Source organism: Dermacentor variabilis, chromosome 2, assembly GCF_050947875.1.
Source record: "Dermacentor variabilis isolate Ectoservices chromosome 2, ASM5094787v1, whole genome shotgun sequence".
Classification (NCBI taxonomy): domain Eukaryota; kingdom Metazoa; phylum Arthropoda; class Arachnida; order Ixodida; family Ixodidae; genus Dermacentor; species Dermacentor variabilis.
In genome coordinates, this window is record NC_134569.1 from 197,809,741 (window position 1) to 197,828,904 (window position 19,164).

The window sequence follows — 19,164 nt, forward strand, 5'->3', positions numbered from 1 at the left end:
TGGTGTATAAGGCAAAACCTTATAGATGGTATGGGAAGGATCGCGAGCGTAGAGAAGAAAGTATGGAGAAAATACTGTAGCACTTTGTCTAGCCGCATTATATGCGTACGGGACAAATGGGAGGATGTTGTGCCAGTTTGTATGCTCCGATAAAACGTACATGGCCAGCATATTACCAAGGGTGCGATTGAAACGCTCTATAAGTCCGTTAGTTTGAGGATGGTACGCCGTGGTGGTCCGGTGAACTATGCGGCGTTGAGCAAGCAGAGCTTCAACCACCTGCGACAGAAACACACGGCCTCTATCACTCAGCAGCTCCCGAGGTGTGCCATGACGAAGAATGAAACGATGGAGCAGAAAGGATGCAACATCACTGGCGGTCGCTGTAGGTAGAGCAGTGTTTTCGGCATAGCGTGTAAGGAGATCAACTGCGACAATAATCCATCATTTTCCACCGGGTTTTAGTGGTAGCGGCCCGTACAGGTCAATTCCCACACGGTCGAAGCACGAGCAGGGCACGGAAGCGGCTGTAATAATCCGTGGGCCGGATGAGGCGGAGATTAGCGGTGTGGTATTGCGGGCACGAGTGGACGACCTTTTGGACAAACGTAAACATTCCTCGCCAGTAGTAACGTTGCCGCAGGCGCTCATACGTCTTCAAAACGCCTGCGTGTGCACATTGTGGGTCAGTATGGAAAGACGCGCACATGTCGGAACGCAAAGTCCTAGGGATAACCAGGAGCCACTTGCGACCATCGGGCTGGTAGTTCCGTCGATACAAGAGTTTATCCCGGACAGCAAAATGGACAGCCTGGCGACGCAGGGAGCGGGAAATGGGAGATGCAGGCGAGCCAGAAAGCAGATCCAAAAGAGAGGCCACCCAAGGATCCTTGCGCTGTCCTGATGCGAAGGTGTCGATGTCGACCGAGGATACCGCCTTAATGGTGGAGTGGGAGGCCGTGTCGGCTGGCAGCGGAGAGCGAGAGCGTCAGCGTCAGTGTGCTTGCGACCTGAGCGGTATATGATGTGTATGTCTTATTCTTGAATGCGCAGAGCTCAGTGGGCAAGGCGTATAGACGAGTCTTTTAAAGAGGATAACCAACAAAGGGCATGATGGTCAGTAACCACATTGAAAGGCCTGCCGTATAAATAGGGGCGAAACTTCCCGAGTGCCCAAACGATGGCGAGGCATTCTTTTCTGTGACGCTGTAATTGCGTTCCGCTTTGGTAAGCACACGACTGGAGTAAGCAACGACGTACTTGGAGTAGCCAGACTTTCGCTGCGCAAGGACAGCGCCAAGGCCGATACCACTGGCATCGGTATGCACTTAGTTGGGGCGGTGGGGTCGTAGTGTCGCAGTATAGGCGGAGACGTCAGGAGACGGCGTAAGGTCACGAACGCGGTATCGCATGCAGGAGACCAGGAGGATAGGTCGTTGGCGCCACTTAAGAGTTGTGTCAGAGGTGATATTATCGAGGCAAAATTGCGAACAAAGCGTCGGAAGTAAAAACAGAGGCCGATGAAAGGGCAGAGTTCTTTGAGTGTCTTAGGTTTAGGAAATTCTGCCACGGAGCGAAGTTTTGATGGGTCGGGGCAAATACCGTCTTGTGATACTACGTGACCTAGAATCATGAGCTTGCGCGCGGCGAACTGGCGCTTTTTCAGGTTCAATTGCAGGCCTGCGTTGGTCAAGGACGTCAACACTTGCCTAAGGCGAAGAAGATGCGTGCTGAAATCTGGGGCGAACACAACGGTGTCGTCGAGATAGCACAAACACGTGCTCCATTTTAGGCCGCGGAAGATATTGTCGATCATTCGTTCAAAGGTAGCAGGCGCATTGCATAGGCCAAATGGCATCACATTAAATTCGTATAAACCATCTGGCGTAATGAATGCAGTTTTAGGGCGATCAACTGCTGACATCGGGACCTGCCAGTAGCCCGAGCGTAAATCCAACGAAGAGAAGAATTTAGCGCCTTGCAAGCTGTCCAGAGCGTCGTCAATGCGCGGTAGAGGGTATACGTCTTTGCGCGTTATCTTATTGAGACGGCGATAATCGACGCAGAACCGAATGGAACCATCTTTTTTTGTGGCAAGAACCACCGGTGATGCCCATGGGCTATTGGAAGGTCGAATGACGCCGCCCTGAAGCATGTCGTCCACGTGCTCACTGATCACTTGACGCTCCTTGGCGGATACGCGGTACGGGCGCTGCCGCAATGGCGCGTTGGAGCCAGTGTCGATGTGGTGGCTGACGGTTGACGAGCGACCCAGAGTAGGCTGAGCGACATCAAAAGAAGAGCGGAACTGGGCAAGCAGGTGAAGGAGCTGGGAGCGCTGCTCGGAAGTAAGGTCATCGGCAATGAAAGGTGTGAATAAGTCAGGTGATGGCGGAGCAGAAGTGGAAAGTGCACAGAAGTCGGTGAGCTCTGCATACGAAGCATCCGGCACGTCGGTTACAAACATGTCATCGATAGGCTGAACATGGCCAAGTGCTTCACCGCGAAGAGCCATCAGGGCTGTAAGAAGTTGATTGCAGACAACGATGGCGCTGAAACCGGCTGAAATGTCAAGCGCGGCGAAAGGCAGGGGAACGTCTTTGCGGGTCACGAAGAGTTCTGAAGGAGTGAAGAGGACAGCGCCTTCAGAGACAGCGCCACAGAAGACGGGAACAACGGCAGACGAGTACGGCGGTATGGCGATGTCTTCTCGAAGAACTAGCTTAACGGGAAGAGAAGTGGCGCCGACGAGGGGCACGTCACACAGAGGCGATAATTCGACTTCAGCACGTGCACAATTGATGACAGCGTTATTTCGCGAAAGAAACTCCCACCCAAGTATCACGTCGTGAGAACAGGACTGGAGAACCACAAACTCCACAATATAGAGAACGCCCTGAATAACAACTCTAGTTGTGCATGCTGCTGAAGGCTGAACTGGCTGGGCGCTTGCTGTGCGAAGAGAAAACCCAGAAACTGGCGTCGTAACTTTTCCTAAAGCGCGAGAGAGGCGTTCGTTTAGGACAGACACGGCTGCTCCAGTATCAATTAGCGCAACGGTAGGGACACCGTCAACAGTAAGATCTACAACGTTCGAAGGCGACAATGGAGGACTTGTACAGATCGATGGCGACGCAGTTCTTGCCTTCTGAATTGCGGCGCTTAGTTTTCCTCTTGCGTAGGTGAAGGGCGCCGACGCATGGGGGACAACGAGCGGCGACGCGGGGTAGGTGAACGACGTGTAAGGACCGGGCGCTCGGCTGGTGGCCTGTTCGACTGCCGATAAAATAAGTGTCGTGGAAAGGCTGCACGTTGGCGTAGGGAGGAGACTGCACAAACTCATCAGAATGCAGCATGCCGCGGCGGCAGAGTTGTGCAACGTGGCCGGGAATACCACAGGCATAATATATGGATTATTAAAGGCAGGAGCAGCTCGATGAACGGGACTATGAACGGGTGGTGGCTGCCGAGGATGTAGCGCAACGAGCGTTTGACCAGGGGGCTGCGCGGCGACGGATGCGCAAGTAAGTGGCGCGGCCGCAGGGTACTGCTGATGCTGCATTGGTTGAGCCTCAGTAACATGGTCTTCAATAACCCGCCGGAGAAAAGGGGCGAATTTTGTAGGAGGCTGTTGCGGCAGCGGCTGCTGTTGGGTTATCTCAGCGAAGGGTAGCAGAGAAAGCTGACGTGCAACTTCCTCCCGCATGAAAGCTTGGATTTGTGTGAGCAAAGAGGAACGATCAGAGAAGGCTGTCATGGAAGAGAGGGCCTCGTTAGCCACTGAGGGGCGCCTAGTCAACTCACGCTGCCTCCTCAACTCGTCGTAGCTTTGGCACAAGTTTATGAGCTCTGCTACGGTGCGCGGGCTCTTGGCGATCAACATTTTGAAAATATCATCGCCGATGCCCTTCAAAATGTCGTTCAATTTGTCATTTTCGGGCATAGACGCATCCACACGTTTCCATAGGTCGAGAACCTCTTCGATATTACAGGTGAATGTTTCACCGGGTTGTTCCTCTCGTAGCCGCTGCTCGGCGCGCAACTTCAAAACGGCGGGGCGACCGAAAACTGCAGCGAAACTGGTCTTGAACGAGGACCAGGAGTGAAACTCGGCTTCGTGTTTTTTTAACCCACAGGTGAGCCACTCCCACAAGATAGAAGATGACGGTATTTATCTTGGCAGTATCGTCCCATCGATTGTGCAAGGTCACCCGTTCGTACGTAGCCAACCAGTCATTGACGTCCTGTTCATCCGTACCGCTGAAAACCGCTGGATGGCGTTGCGGGACAGCGCCAGAGCAGACAACGGGGGGTGGCGGTGGCGTCGGCTGGGGAGAGTCAGGCATGACGGGAGGCAAAGTCCGGGACCGGAGTTCCAGGGTGTAGATGTTCTTGAGTACCCCGCACCTTCCACCAACTGTAATGGGTGCACTGAACAGTTCCGAGGGTAACGTCTCTTCGTAACCGAGGAGGCAGGTGATGCAGAGCAGGAACAGCTGGTTGCCCGAACGGCTCACGCTCGTGCCAAGCACTGGCGATCCGGCTGGCCCACTGGTTGCACAGAAGGCATGGAAGAGACGATGTGGCTGGCCTTGTTCTTGTGCTCTTCTTCTTCATTACAGTTTATTTAACTATTTCTCATAATTTAAAGGCCCGCAGATCCAGCTGAAAAAAATAGGATAGAAATAAAACAGCACGCAAAAGAATAATTCTGTACAGCAATTTGAAGTTACTTTTCTCAGTGATTAGTACGACTGATGCAGAAAGGCGATTCCAATTCCCCCTTGCTAGGGATGAAGGAGTAACCGTAAAATCTCGTGCAGTACATTCATATCAAACTTTTAGAGAGAAGACACAATCATGGAGTTCTTTTAAAAGGGGTTGGAACTTAAAAACAAGACATCTGCAAAGGGAAATCAGAGAACCGTTACGGCGTTGGGAAAACTTACATAGCTTAAGTATTTGTTTTCGAGACGTCATACTAGCATGGCGAGAATATTATCACAAAATGAAGCGCGTTGCACGATTACTGAAAAAGTAGAATGAGTGAACTGAGACTGATCCCAAATGGCTGAAGCGCACTCCAATTTTGAGAGAGCCAGTGTATTTTGAAATGTTATTTCGGAGGTGAATGGGCAGGGCTAAGCTTTCGGATATACAACGCTCAAAATTTTGCGGCACATCCCTCACATATGACGCATTCTTTCACATGGCCTGCAGGCTGCCAATCGCGACCACACTATAATTAATGTTAAAGCCTAACACGCTGGTACATAGTGACCCGCCGTGGTTGCTCAGTGGCTATGGTGTTGGGCTGCTGAGCACGAGGTCGCGGGATCGAATCCCGGCCACGGCGGCCGCATTTCGATGGGGGCGAAATGCGAAAACACCCGTGTGCTTAGATTTAGGTGCACGTTAAAGAACCCCAGGTGGTCAAAATTTCCGGAGTCCTCCACTACGGCGTGCCTCATAATCAGAAAGTGGTTTTGGCACGTAAAACCCCAAATATTATTATTATTTTTGGTACATAGTGGTATGTGGAACGAACATTATTAGGTGAAAAGTAGTTTGGAGCCCCGCTACAAGTCATATTGAGTTTGTTGCTTCTGGGCCGTTATAACCAATAGCATAAGTCGACGACGCCCTGATGACGATAGAATCACGTTTACAGCAGGACGACGATACCCGCCGTGGTTGCTTAGTGGCTATAATGTTCGGCTACTAAGCACGAGGTCACGGGATCGAATCCTGGCCGCGGCGGCCATACTTCGATGGGGCGAAGTGCGAAAACAACCGCGTACTTAGAATTAGGTGCACCAGGTGGTGCAAATCCGGTCCAAGCTACGGCGTGCCTGATAATCAGAAAGTGGATTTGGCCCGTCAAATCCCATAATTTAACAGTCGGACGACGACGGCTTGAAGATGGGGGCGTGGTGACAACAAGAGAACCCAGTGACTACAAAAGAGGAAATGCGGCGCGAAGGCGCCCTCATCCCTACTAAGGCACGAAGACTTAAGATGACGGCACTATTTCGACGACGGCGTGGCAATTACGGCATCACGACCGTAGGGTGATTAAACTGGGATGACTAAATGATAATTATTATGATGCTGAAGGGGACGATGAACTGATGATGATGACTACAGAATACAGTGACGGCAACTGGAATGGCACAATGACTAGGATATGAAAATGTAATCACCATGACAAATGACAACGAAAACACGGCCACAACGGCACCAATGCGAAGGAACGATCACAAGTATGGGTAGTAAAGACATAAGGGCGTTCCTTTATGCGAACTATTCTACTAAACAGGAACAGCAGCAACAACAGCGGTAAAGCCGAAGAAGAGTCACAGAAAGCATAGAATAAAAATTAAGATGTGGGGTTCCACGTGCCAAGACTACTCTGATTACGAAGCAAGCCGCAGTGGAGGGGCTCCATATTAATTCTCGCAAACTAGGTTTCTATGATGCGCACCTTAGGCACGGTAACCGAGCGTTCATGCATCTTGTCGCTATCGGAAATAACTGGTGTTGAACAACTTGAGAAGTAACTGCTACAATATTGTTTCCAGTAGATACCTTGCTACATTGGTGTTCCTGCGAATTAAAGAGCGGAATCTATTGCAAAAGAAGCACTCTCAAAGCAACTGACAGTGACTGCAATGATTACCCTTCGGTTCTCAAAAGACCTAATTTGCTGCGACATTCGGACACTTTGCATCTCCCCAATTGAGTTTTCTGCAATGAAAGGCAATGTACAAGTGCTGCCTACTGGCCCAGTTGGTTCATGCTGGCGGTTGAGAGAACGAGCGAAAAAAATTGAGACGCAAACACTACAGAAAGAAGAGACACCACAGCGCTAATGTTCTGGTGCCTTTTTTCTATCGTGCTGGCGTCTAAATTTTTTCGCTGTTTTTCTCAAGTGTCAGTAATGAAAGGGCTTAATCGATTGTAAGGCACCCTAATTTTCAGAATAGGAGCAGGTTCGGCTTGCACTCTAGCGTGGCTTTTCATATCTTGGTGACGTACTTCTCCGTTATGCACGCAATTTCAAGAAATTGGCAACTTGGAACACGCTATTTCGTCCTTCCGGCATGCCACTGTAGAAAGGAAGACATATAAAGCCCGTCTGTTTCGGAAAATTCAAGTTACGCTTGGTATTTTCGTAGCCTTAATCATATTCATAGTATTTCCCTCCTGCTTCCGCAAATTGAGTCCCCTAATCTTTCTAGAAACAATCCTGGAACCCCTTTTCGGGAAGTCGCGACGTACCACTAGATGTTCTGTCGCTTTTAAAATTGTGCCTCCTTCATGTGCCTTTCTAATATTGTCGGCAACAGCGAAAACTCGCATGGGGCATACATGTACGGAGAGTAAGGAGTTTTCAGAGTAGCAAAATAGTGTGTGTTGTAAAAAAGACTGACTCACATGATCCCCATGAATGAGGGCGTTATCTATCCTCGCGCAGTTTTCGGGTATTCGAAGTCTTCCGGGGCAGATATTTTGCAGGCACCCGCTGCGTTACTAAATTGTGACAAAATCGCATTCAGAGCATTTTTCCTGCTATTGACTACGGAAGAAATTTATATCATAGTTAACTAACAGCGTACGACTACGAAGGCTCGGACTTCAAAAAATTCAATTTATGGCTTGTTCACTTCCCCTAAAATCGTTGTTCGCTCTCCACAAGTTCTCGTTCTTGAGACTCTTGTATCACATTTTTGCCTGCTTGTTCGCCGTAGCGTCATCTCAAAACGCTGTTGCAACCTTCGGAATTACTTTTAATCGGATATGACCATGATTACACGCAAAAAGACGCGTGTCGCGGCACAGCCGCATCACCAACGCGAGGCTCGGCTCGGCTCACGCTGTTGATTGCTGGCGTCTTTTTGAACAGTGCTTCGGGCTGTCTCGTCGTTCCCTGTCGCGGTACTTTTTCATAAGCAGCCGCAAACAAACCTCTTCTCAATTGGTGGAGGTTCTGGGATTCAGACCCCCTCGCTTAAATATCTGGAGCTGCGATCAAGAACGCTACCACCCGCCATGACCGACAGCTCATCCCAAACGGCGCCGACGCCACAGTCCGTCACCTGCACCGGCATTCCACAACTGGGCCCCAAGATCTTCAGTGGTGCAGGTGACGAAGATGTAGAAGACTGGTTCGCGTCATACGAATGGGTGAGCGCGCACAAGTGGGATGACCAAAGAAAGTTAACCCACGTCATCTTTTATCTGGCTGATGTTGCCCAACTCTGGTTTCACAACCACGAAAGTGACACGCCCACATGGTCAGTCCTCAAGACAACTTTTACGGAAGTGCTCGGCCGACCCGCTGTTCGCAAGCTGCGCGCTGAACAACGCTTGCGCGCCCGAGCACAGCAGACGGCAGAAACGTTCACGAGCTACATAGAAAAAGTCGTGGACCTTCGTAAACGGGTCAACTCCGCCATGCCCTAAGCTGAGCGAATTCACCATATCCTGAAAGGCATCGATGACGGCGCATTCCAGATGCTCCCAGCCAGGAATCCGCGTACCGCTTGCGAAGTCGTCAGCCTATGCCAAAGTAATGATGTGTTAACGAAGCAACGCGCTTCGACTCGGCGTGCTACGGGAAACCACGACTCGTTGGCCATCCTTCACAGCATGTACGACCCATCCTCATTCTTTCAGCGTGTCAAGGACTTCTTGCGTGAGGAAGTTGCCCGTCAAGTTTCCTTAGTCCTCTTGACTCAGGAGCCCACCTCCTGTCTTCCAAACACACTCCGCACCCTTATTTCCGAAGCAGTCGCTCATGTTGTCCCTTCCGCACACCATCCGCCGCCTGCAGCCGCGAATCTCTCTCTATTCTGCGCTGTCAGTGCAGCCTGTCGCCACGCCTCTCACCTACGCGCAGCCAGTCCTGCCTGTGGCAGCGCCTCTTACGTATGCGCAGGCAGTGCGCAGGCCTCCGTTGCCGTCCTTCTCGACGCAGTCCCAACCGGTGCCACCGGAAGCCCATGCTGCTTGTTGGACCGCACCAAGAGCAATTTCTGTCGCGTCGCTCGCCATCCCCTCGCCGACGCTCGCTTTCCCCAACGCGTCGGTGACCCGCCCCGTCTGACCAGGAAAACTGAACGTTGCATTTCAAGAGGCAGGAACTGCGCTCCATTTAAACTGTCTAAGTCCTCGCGCCTGTCCTGCTAACGTGGTCGAAATTTCTGTCGACGGTGTTCCTGCATTCGCTCTCGTGGATACCGGCTCAGGTGGTTCTGTGATAGCTACCAAAATGTGCCGTTCAATGGTCAAAGTGATCTCGCCGCTTTGTGGACTGTCGCTTCGTACTGCAAGCGCGCAGCACGTCCCTCCGCACGCAGCCTGTACTGTAGGCATGCTTATTCACGGCATTGTTTATGTCGTCGAGTGTATTGTTCTTCCCGCCTGCTCGCATGAGGTCATCCTCGGATGGGGCTTCTTATCCCGTAATAAAGCCGTGATCCATTGCGCGCGTTCCCAAGTTGAATTTTCCTCTCTTTGTGACGCACCATTGCTCGAAGATCGTGATCTACCCTTCTAAACTTACCGTGTGCGAGGACACAGATATTCCGCCTGGCTGCTTCGCCCTCGTACCCGTCTCTTGCGATGTAATCACGGATGCAACGGTCCTCATTGCACCGTTCGACGTCTTCATGAGCCGTAAATCTCTCCCACTACCCTTCGCAACGCTTGACATCGCCGGCAGCTGCAGCAATATAAACTTCTGCAATCCCTGTGTGCGCCTATTGCGGTGCTCGTTGGTGAATGCCTTGGCTTCGTGGAACCGCTCGACTCTTCGTCTTTGGTTCACGTCCCCGAACACTCTTTTGATGTCGACTCTGGCCAACCATCTTCGATTTCTGCACTTGAGGAGACGTCCAGGGATGCATTCTCGAGTACCATCGCTGACACCCTCACACCTGCCGAACGCGCCGACCTTCTTCATCTCCTGCACCACTTTAGAAGTTCATTCGACGTTTCACAACCTCAACTGGGCCGCACGTCGGAAGTGCAGCATTACATTGACACCAGTTCGCATAAGCCGTTACGTCAACAACCGTACCGCGTCTTTGCCGAAGAGCGTAATTCCATTACCCACCAATTTAAAGATTTGCTGCGCCGTGACGTTATTCAACTTTCGCACAGTCCCTGGGCATCTCCTGTCGTCGTCTTTCGCAAGAAGGACGGGTTTATTATGCGAAGCATATTGACGTGGGTTTCGGGCCTTCGCGCGACGCCCGGCGGTGGCCACCATTGACCCTGAAGTGGGGTCACGTGACATGACGTCACGTGATGACGTCAAACAGGCTGCAGATGGGGCCTCATATCGCGCCGTCGGTCGCCTCCCGGCGGTGGCCACCATTGACCCTGAAGTGAGATCACATGATGTGACGTCACGTGATGACGTCACACCGGCTGCAGATGGGGCCTCATATCGCGCCGTCGGACGTCGCCCGGCGGAGGCCTCCACGCTTCGGTTCGCGCCGTCGCGCGCGACGCGGCGGCGGCGCCACCATCGCTGCATCACGTGATATGTGACGTCACGCCAGGGATGAAGCGGCGCGCGCCCGCCGTCGCGTCAGTCTCTGTGCCCGCAACCGCGCCAGCGTCTTTGCGCCGGGCGTGTATGCGGTCAAGATGCCTCCAAACGCTAAGGATACGCTAAGGTTAAGCCCAGTGGATGCTTCGCATCCACTGGGCTTAACCTTGATAAGCCTCCAGTTTTTTATTCGCTTTTGCGTCCACTACCGTCGGTTAAAAAGGGTAACGCGCAAAGACGTCTATCCTTCGCCGCCATCGACGACGCCCTGGACAGTCTTGCGGTAGCAGAATTCTTCTCATCCCTCGACTTGCGTTCAGGGTACTAGCACATCCCGATGGCTGCGGTCGATCGCCAGAAAACCACATTCATTACGCCTGACGGCTTATATCATTTTAACATGATGTCTTTAGGGCTTTGTAACGCCTCTGCGAGGTTTCAACGACTCATGGACAAGACGCTGCGTGGCCTCAAGTGGTCTATCTGTCTGTGTTACCTCGATGATGTCGTGGTTTTCTCGCCTCATTTACCGGCTCACCTGCTCGGCCTCAGACATGTTTTGACCTGTCTAACGATCGCTAGCCTCCAACTCAACCTCAAAAAGTGCCGCTTCGCCGCGCGAGAGCTCACCATCTTAGGCCACGTTGTGCAAAGCACGGCGTTCTACCCGATCCTGCGAAACTTCTTGCAGTCGCTGAGTTTCCGAAGCCTAAGTCCATCAAAAAACATCGAAGCTTTGTGGACCTATGCTCATAATTCCGGCGCTTTTTTCGGAATTTCGCATCGATCATGGCGCAATTGAGGGAGAAGTGGTTCTTGTGGGGAAAGAGGAAAGCCTAGCACTATCTTCTGCAACTCATGCGGGAGCACGGCTCAGCGCCAGCAGGATGGTCGAGTTGGGATTAAAGAGAGAGATGGTTGGAGGGAGAAAGGCAGAGGGTGGTCCTAGCAGCATCAGAGCAGCCCGGCCAGGAGGGCCCAGTGGGTTCGACCAGGGGATTAGCCTGGAGGTAGACCGTATAGGAGGTGTCCCAGCAGAAGCGAAATAGTGGCGGATCTAGAAGCCTGAGGTGGTGGGATGGCCAATTGACTCAGCTTCTACGCGGTGACACCGCCCTCTCCTCCTGGTCCCCTGCATGTGACTCCGCCTTTGCTACTTTGCGTCGTCTTCTCACTTCCCCACCTATTCTCCGCCATTTCGACGCGCCACCTGCAACTGAGGTACGTACAGACGCCAGCGGGGTCGGTCTCGACGCCGTCTTCGCCCAACGGAAGCCCGGCTATCCCGGATAGGTAGTCGCCAATGCGAGTCGCACGCTGACGGAGCCTGAGGCCAATTACTGCGTCACCGAAAAAGAGTGATTGGCATCAGTATGGGCACTCAGCATGTTCAGACCAAACCTGTGCGGGCGTCCATTCGACTTGGTCACAGATCACCACGTGCTTTGTTGGCTCGCCAATTTGAAAAATGGCACTGGCCACCTGGCCCGTTGGGCACTACGCATCCAGGAGTACGACATTCGCGTCGTATAGCGCAGCGGGCGCCCACACTCAGACGCAGATGTCCTGCTTTGTTCGCCTTTATCTCCAGACCCAGCCTCCGGAACAACTTCCGCGCACTCCGTGTCATCTCTTGACATAGACTCCTTTGCCACCGCACAAAGTCGTGACCCCTGAATCGCGTCTTATCGAATATGTTTCTGTATCATTGACCATCCCTGTATCCCGAACCCTCCGACGCCAAGCAGTTCAATTCGTCATTCGTGACCAGCTGCTCCGGCGATTCAATTACGCTCCTGAAGGCCGTCGGTGGCTTCTAGTGATTCCTCGCAGCTTAAGGTCACAAATCTGTGCCTCTTTCCACAGCGATCCGCAGCGTGGCCACGCCAGAGTTTTCAAGACGTGCGAACGAATTTACCACCACTACTACCGGCGTGGCATGTACAATTTTGTACAAATGTTTGTTCGGTGCTGTCTTGACTGTCAACGCCGCAAGTCGCTGCCTTTACGCCCATCTGGTGCCTTGCAGCCACTCCCGTGCCCTGCTACACCCTTCGATCGCGTCGGCATCGACCTATGCGGCCCACTCCTATGACACCAGACGGAAATATGTGGATCGTAGTTGCTGTTGACCATTTGACACGCTACACTGAAACTGCTCCTTTACCAAGTGCTGCCGCGCGGGATGTAGCCTCTCTCGTCCTATATCGCTTCGTCCTTCGACACGGCGCACCTCGAGAACTCCTCAGCGATCCAGGTCGCGCCTTCCTCTCCGAAGTCGTCGAAGGTTTTCTTTCGGAATGCCACATTATTCATCGGACGAGCACGGCATACCATCCCCAGACTAAAGGGCTCACAGAGCAATTTAACTGTACACTTGCAGATATGGTTTCGATGTATGTGGCATGTGATCACGGTAACTCGGACCGCGTCCTTCCATTCATCGCATTCGCGTACAACACCGCGATAAAGGCCACTATGGGATTTTCACCCTTCTTCCTCCTGTATGGCCGCGACCCGACGCATGTCATCGACACCCTCCTTCCATAGCGTCCTGACGCCTGCGTGTGTATACCTGCGTCCGAAGTCGCCCGACAACTCGAGAAATGCCGGCAGCTAGCGCGCTCTTTTACGGAAGCGCAACAGCAGCGCCAGAAATAAAACCGCACCGACTCGCGTCCAAACACCACCTACGATCCAGGGGTTCTTGTGGGGCTGTCTCCTTCCAAACGCGGGACTTTCCTCGAAACTAGTCCCAAAATTCGGAGCGCCTTACCGAGTGCTGGAGCGAACATCCCCGGTGAATTTTCTCATTGCGCCACTGTCACCACCTGACGACTTGCGCCGGCGTGAACGTGACATTGTCCACGTTTCGCGTCTCAAACCCTACCTCGACCATCTGCCTCCCCATGCTTAAGGTGCCAGGATGGCTCTGTTTGTCCGGGGGGACATTGTGATGAAGAAGACGCGTCTCGCGGCACAGCCGCATCGCCAACACACGGCTCGGCTCAGCTCGCGCTGTTGATTGCTGGCGTCTTTTTGGAGAGTGCTTCGGGCTGTCTCGCCGTTCCCTGTCGTGGTACTTCTGCATAAGTATCCGCAAGTATGCTTCTTCTCAGCATTATCTTTGTTAAATTCGCTCAGTCATTTTCGCCTAATTCATATCGCGCCAAGACGGGGCGATAGTACTGAGCACAACTGATCCTGTGCAACAGAACACCCAAGCGAAGGTCGCGACATCTGCAGAATAAACATTTCGCGGATCCCCTTCCCACGTCGCACCATGCGCTCGGCCTTTTCATGAATGAATAAGGTCAGATAATTTTCAGACAAGTCTTGTGCTTGAAAACCTGCAAAAAAGATTTCCAAAGAAATGTGTACAACAGCAAATGTTCTCCGAAAGGCCGAGGATAGTCCGTCATAAGATCTCACACCTTCTACTCGCGTATTCATACGACATGACACTCATAGACATGTTCTAATAATGTTTCTTCACAAGAGGAAATATTCATATGACAGAGAAGCATACACAGATAGCGCAGACTCTGAACTGAATGTTTATGGCACAAACGAATACAGGGAGACCAACTGATTGACCCTACGACCAACCCAACGGTCAATGTTGTTTGGCTATTAATACGTATGCCTGCTCTTACCGGCGGCTCCTATGTCAGATAGATAGTGTTCGGAGCAATTTCAACACTTGGAACTTCATGCTGGGATCTTTTTTTTGCTTTGCGACAGTGAAGAAACCAATACCCCCGTTGCTTGATTGAAGACTTCTTTTTTTATTATTATTGCGTGTTCCCGCTCGCCGCCCGCTTCCGCCTCGTCTTCCCTGGTTCTCTTCTGCGACGCATCGCGTTTTCCACCACTGCTTTGCCGCGGTAGCCTCGACAGTTATGCAGAACTGAGGTGTAGCAGTGTAGCAGCATCCAGTTGTAGTAAGGCCAGAAACTTCAGACAGCCTTTGACGAATACAGTAGTCTCTTCTGCCTTGTTCAATGTCTGGCCGGCGTTTTTATGTGTATCATGGGTAGTTGCGTTGCATGTACAAGCCAGCTACAAGCTAAGTGTTCTTAGCCTTGTACTAACCTTTCTAAGTGGATTAAGTCCTTCATTCTTAACCGATTACAGTTCGTTAGGGCTACTGATCATAACTATTCCTTTACTAAGGTACATTCCGGCGTTCCACAGGGCTCAGTCCTTGGGCCATTTCTATACTCAACTTAAAATAATGATCTGGCTTCCGTTGTTTCCTCTGACATCTTTCCTTTCGCTCACGATTGTGTAATTTTTAGTGAAATAAATACTAATTGTGATATTAACACTCCCCACTCCGACATAGTTTCTGTGTTTAGGTGGTGTAAAACTGGGCAAATGGAACTAGACGTGAAAAGATTCAATATAATGCGTGTTGCCCGAAACACTAATATTACTCCTATTTATCTTTTTAACAGTGCTCCATTAGAATCCGTCACCTCTGATAAGGACTCAGCTGTTCATATATCATGCAATTCAAACTTGACAGTGGACACACAAAACATTGTTGGCAACGCTATTCATATGACAGGATGCTTACGCCGCAACATTTCCACTGTTCCTTCTTTATTTAAACAAATAAATTACAAAAGGTTAATACTACTAAACCTTGAATACACTGCTTCTCTATGGGATCATAAGCATATAAAATTATTCACTGTAAATTTATGTGAAACAGGAATCTGTGCTACACCTCGAGAAAGATCGCGTCTGTGGTAAACTTTGTCCATGGAATTTAGGGGCATCTTGTCTTGCGCTTGCGGAAACAACATAGTCAATGCGAAAGCTTGACCTCCTCTCACAGAAAACTTCGCTGTTGCCCGCCGCGCACATGTTTACCCGTTTTTTTCCACTGACTCCACTTTTTTCCCAGCGTCCACTAAGCCAGTGATAACAACACGTTGAAGTATGGGTTCTTTTGGCTTTTACAACATTTTTTACGTATATATTTAGGCAAGTGGTCTGAAATGTGGTTCACCTCGTAGTTACCCTGTTTCTTTTCTCACAGAAATGTTCCTGATGGCGAATCCGGTGTTACCCATTCTACCCGAAGAGGAGAAAGCGTCCTTTATAGCAGAAGCAAGGAAGCATGTGCCCGCTTGGCGTGGCGCATACCAAGAGAACAATCCACTGCCATTCGCTAGCTTCGTCGTGCACGCCTCAAAGCCTTAGAGCCAGTTTTCCGGCCAGTTATGAAGAATGTTTGACTCGCACAAAGTATTAAGATAATAAAGAGTGGGAACTTGCGATAAGATGCTGTTTAAAATATTGGGCCATAAAAAGTTATCCTCTGAAGAGCTGAGACAGGATTACATTTCAGTGTGCCAATCCGTTTTAACACTATTCTAAGAGCTGTTATCGATAACTGAGGTTGAAGTATGATAATAAAGGACTTAATTTAAACTTCTCGCTCTTCTAGTGATTGTTCAAAGCACGTGTCAATTTCTTACGAGAAAGGTTAAAGCGTTCACTTTTCCTGTCAGGGGGGCATGGCGTTTTAAAGCGTCCAGTAAGCGTTATTTTCTGATATCTACCCTATAGTGTAACCTTATTTGACAGTGATACACATTATATACTTCATGCCACAAGAAGCCAACAAGCGCTGTCACCAAGGACAACATAGGTAGAATTACTTGTGCGTAGATAATTCGGCCAGTTTGCTGGACACGTGGATGCTCTATTCGGCTCACCATCTGGGGGCCCGATGACGTCAGGAAGCATGCCCGAAAGGGATCAGCTGCATGCTATAAAAGCATGCCCATCGCCTACCAGCTTCAATGGACACGGCAGCACCGCCGTGACAATGTCAGCTGACGTGCCGCTGTTCATGATCGAAAAAATGGCTTCCATAGTGATGTTCTTGGTCTTATAGTGCTGCCGTGTCCACAGGTTGTCGTTGACTGTATAGCGACTGTTTTTTCTATTGCGGGCCTGTTGAGTCTCTCTGGGGACGTGGAGGAAAATTCAGGAGCAATAACAGAAGAACTATGCAGAGTTGCTCCATAACCAGAAGGAAACTCTGTCTAAACTCACTGCGATTCCAAACAAGCAAGACTCGTTTGATACAAGAATCCTAGATATGCAGAACCGGCTTCTTGATAGCGAGACTAAGGTACAAAGCTTAGACGAGACTCAGAACAGGCTCGCAACTCTTGCGGAAATTGCAGCTGACCACAGCGTTGAAACATCTAGTCTGGACAAACATCTGGATGATCTGGATAACCCTTCACGTAGAAATAATCTTATCATCAGAGGAATAAAAGGCGAACATGAGAACGAAGAGACCCTATTAAGCAAAGTAAAAGCCGGAATCTTCAGCGCTACTCTGAAAGTGAATGTAGCTTCTATTAAACGAATTCATAAGTTGGGCGAGAAAATTCCTGGTAGAACTCTACAAGTCATCCTGTGGGTGGCAGACTATAGGGATAAAATTAAAGTGTTGCAAAACTGCACAAAACTGAAAGACACGGATTACAGCGTAAGTGAACATTTCTTTAAAAGAGTACAGGGAATAATAACAAAGCTACCGGACTCGGCAAGGGAGGAAAAGTAGGCAGGAAAGAAGGTAACGCTTCTTTTTGTTAAATTAAAGGTAAACAATACGCTGTATAGCTCGAATGAAGAACGTGAGGAAAAGTGCGAAATGATTCAGGAGCAAGTGATAATTGACGCATGCATGGCCAACATGCTGACTTCAAAATAATCAACGTAAATGCAAGAAGCCTGATAAACAAAGCCCATGCGCTTGAAGATCTAGTTATTGATAACGCACCTGACACTGCTGTAATTATCGAAACCTGGTTGCATAAAAATTTTACCGGATAGCGAAATCGCGCCACCTGGATATTCGCTACTTAGGAGGGATCGAGATGGAAGAGGCAGAGGCGTGGCCCTTCTGGTGAAACGAAATATATTTTCCACTTCGGAAGTACCAGGAAATATTTTAGGCTGTATGGATTACTACAAAATTGAATAAAGCACTGTATTCATCGAAGCGGTATACAGGCCTCCGAACTCTCCTGAGGAACACATTTTGCTGCTAAGAGAATTCATGGAAACGTATGTGAAAGAGCAAGATAGCATACTATTATTAGGTGATTTTAACCTCCCGGCTATTGATTGGTATTTATAGGTAGCCGGAAACATAAATGTTCCATTTTCTGATATGTTTTTGGATTTAATATATTCTTACAATTTAACCCAGCTTGTTAACCAGTATACTAGGTTGTGTGCAATAAGGTCATCTGTACTTGATGTTATATTAATGTCAAATGCTTTGACACCGCATGTGATTGACTGTCTTGTTTATGAAGGCTTATCTGACACAAAATGCTTATTCCGTCTTTGAACATGTCATCGTACCGCTTTCACTAGGATTTTACTAACTTTCAAGCTGCTAGTTAGTGTTAGTGTCTTGGTTTACTTTGAAAGGTCGTTTTATAACTTTGTCTGTTTTGAATGCAACGGTGGAATTGACGATCTCTGGGACTTTTTTTCCAATGTTACGACGCATTGGATTACGCGATTTATCCCTATTGGTGTAAAAAATGCCAACGAAATAATCCATGCATTACAAGGGAAATATTTCACGCCAAACACAGGATAAAAAAGAAACGAAAAGCTTGTTGTCGAGATCCTACCGCCCAGAACAAGGCTTTCCTTCATAACATGAGGCTCGACTTAAACCCTCTTATTAATGAATCCAAGGGGAGACTCTTTAATGTAGCACTGAAACATTTCCATCATAAAGCACCTCGTAAATTCTGGAAATATGTAAACCATTCTAAAAACAATCTAAAGATGAGGATGGGTGATCACCCAAGAATGTACAGAAAATTTCAATTCCTTTCTTTCTTCCGTGTTCACCAATGATGATGACACACTTCCGTACTTTCATGATTCATGACACCTCTGACCGCCCTTCAGCATCTGAATTATCATCAACGAGGAAGGAGTCCGGAACCTTCTTCTGCGCATTACCATTAAGAAATCTCCCAGCCGCGGTAGCATCCCGAATGAGTTCCTATATGTATGCTCCGTGGGTTGCTAAATATCTTACAGTAGTCTTTCAACCTTCGCTCACCCAGGGGACATTTCCTGTAGCCTGCAAGCAAGTTAAAATAATTCCATTTGACAAAAGGGGGATCACATCTGAGGTAGGAGGCCTATTTCTCTTACGAGTGCCTGCTCCAAATTTCTTGCGCATATGGTCTGTAAACATCTGTCAAATTACCTGGAAGCTTCCAATTGATTATCACCAGCACAACATGGTTTCCACAAGAGGTTGTCTACGATGACGTAGCTTTTTCAAGCCGTTCACGATCTTTCACTAACAATGAATTGCCGACGACAGGTCGACCTAATTTTCATAGACTTCGCCAAAGCGTTTGATAAAGTATCGAATTCTAAAGTCCTGCTAAAAGTGATTGAAATATTTACAAATCCATATATTACTAAGTGGTTTGCATCCTACCTTCAGTCTCGTGAGCAGTACGTCGCAATAAATAAAATTAAAGCCATGTCCGAACCGGTTTTGTGTGGAGTACCCCAAGGCAGTGTCG

At 49.5% G+C, this 19,164-nt stretch overlaps 1 protein-coding gene across 1 annotated transcript in view; it reads left to right on the forward strand.

Annotated features, from left to right (window-relative positions):
• Positions 1–15,855, forward strand: part of LOC142571138 (juvenile hormone acid O-methyltransferase-like) — a 177,296-nt gene extending 161,441 nt beyond the window's left edge. The window contains exon 5 of the mRNA XM_075679421.1: positions 15,612–15,855. Within this exon, the coding sequence (XP_075535536.1) occupies positions 15,612–15,775 (164 nt within the window). The 3' untranslated portion in view covers positions 15,776–15,855. The remainder of the gene's footprint in view (positions 1–15,611) is intronic.
• The last annotated feature ends 3,309 nt before the right edge of the window (positions 15,856–19,164 follow it).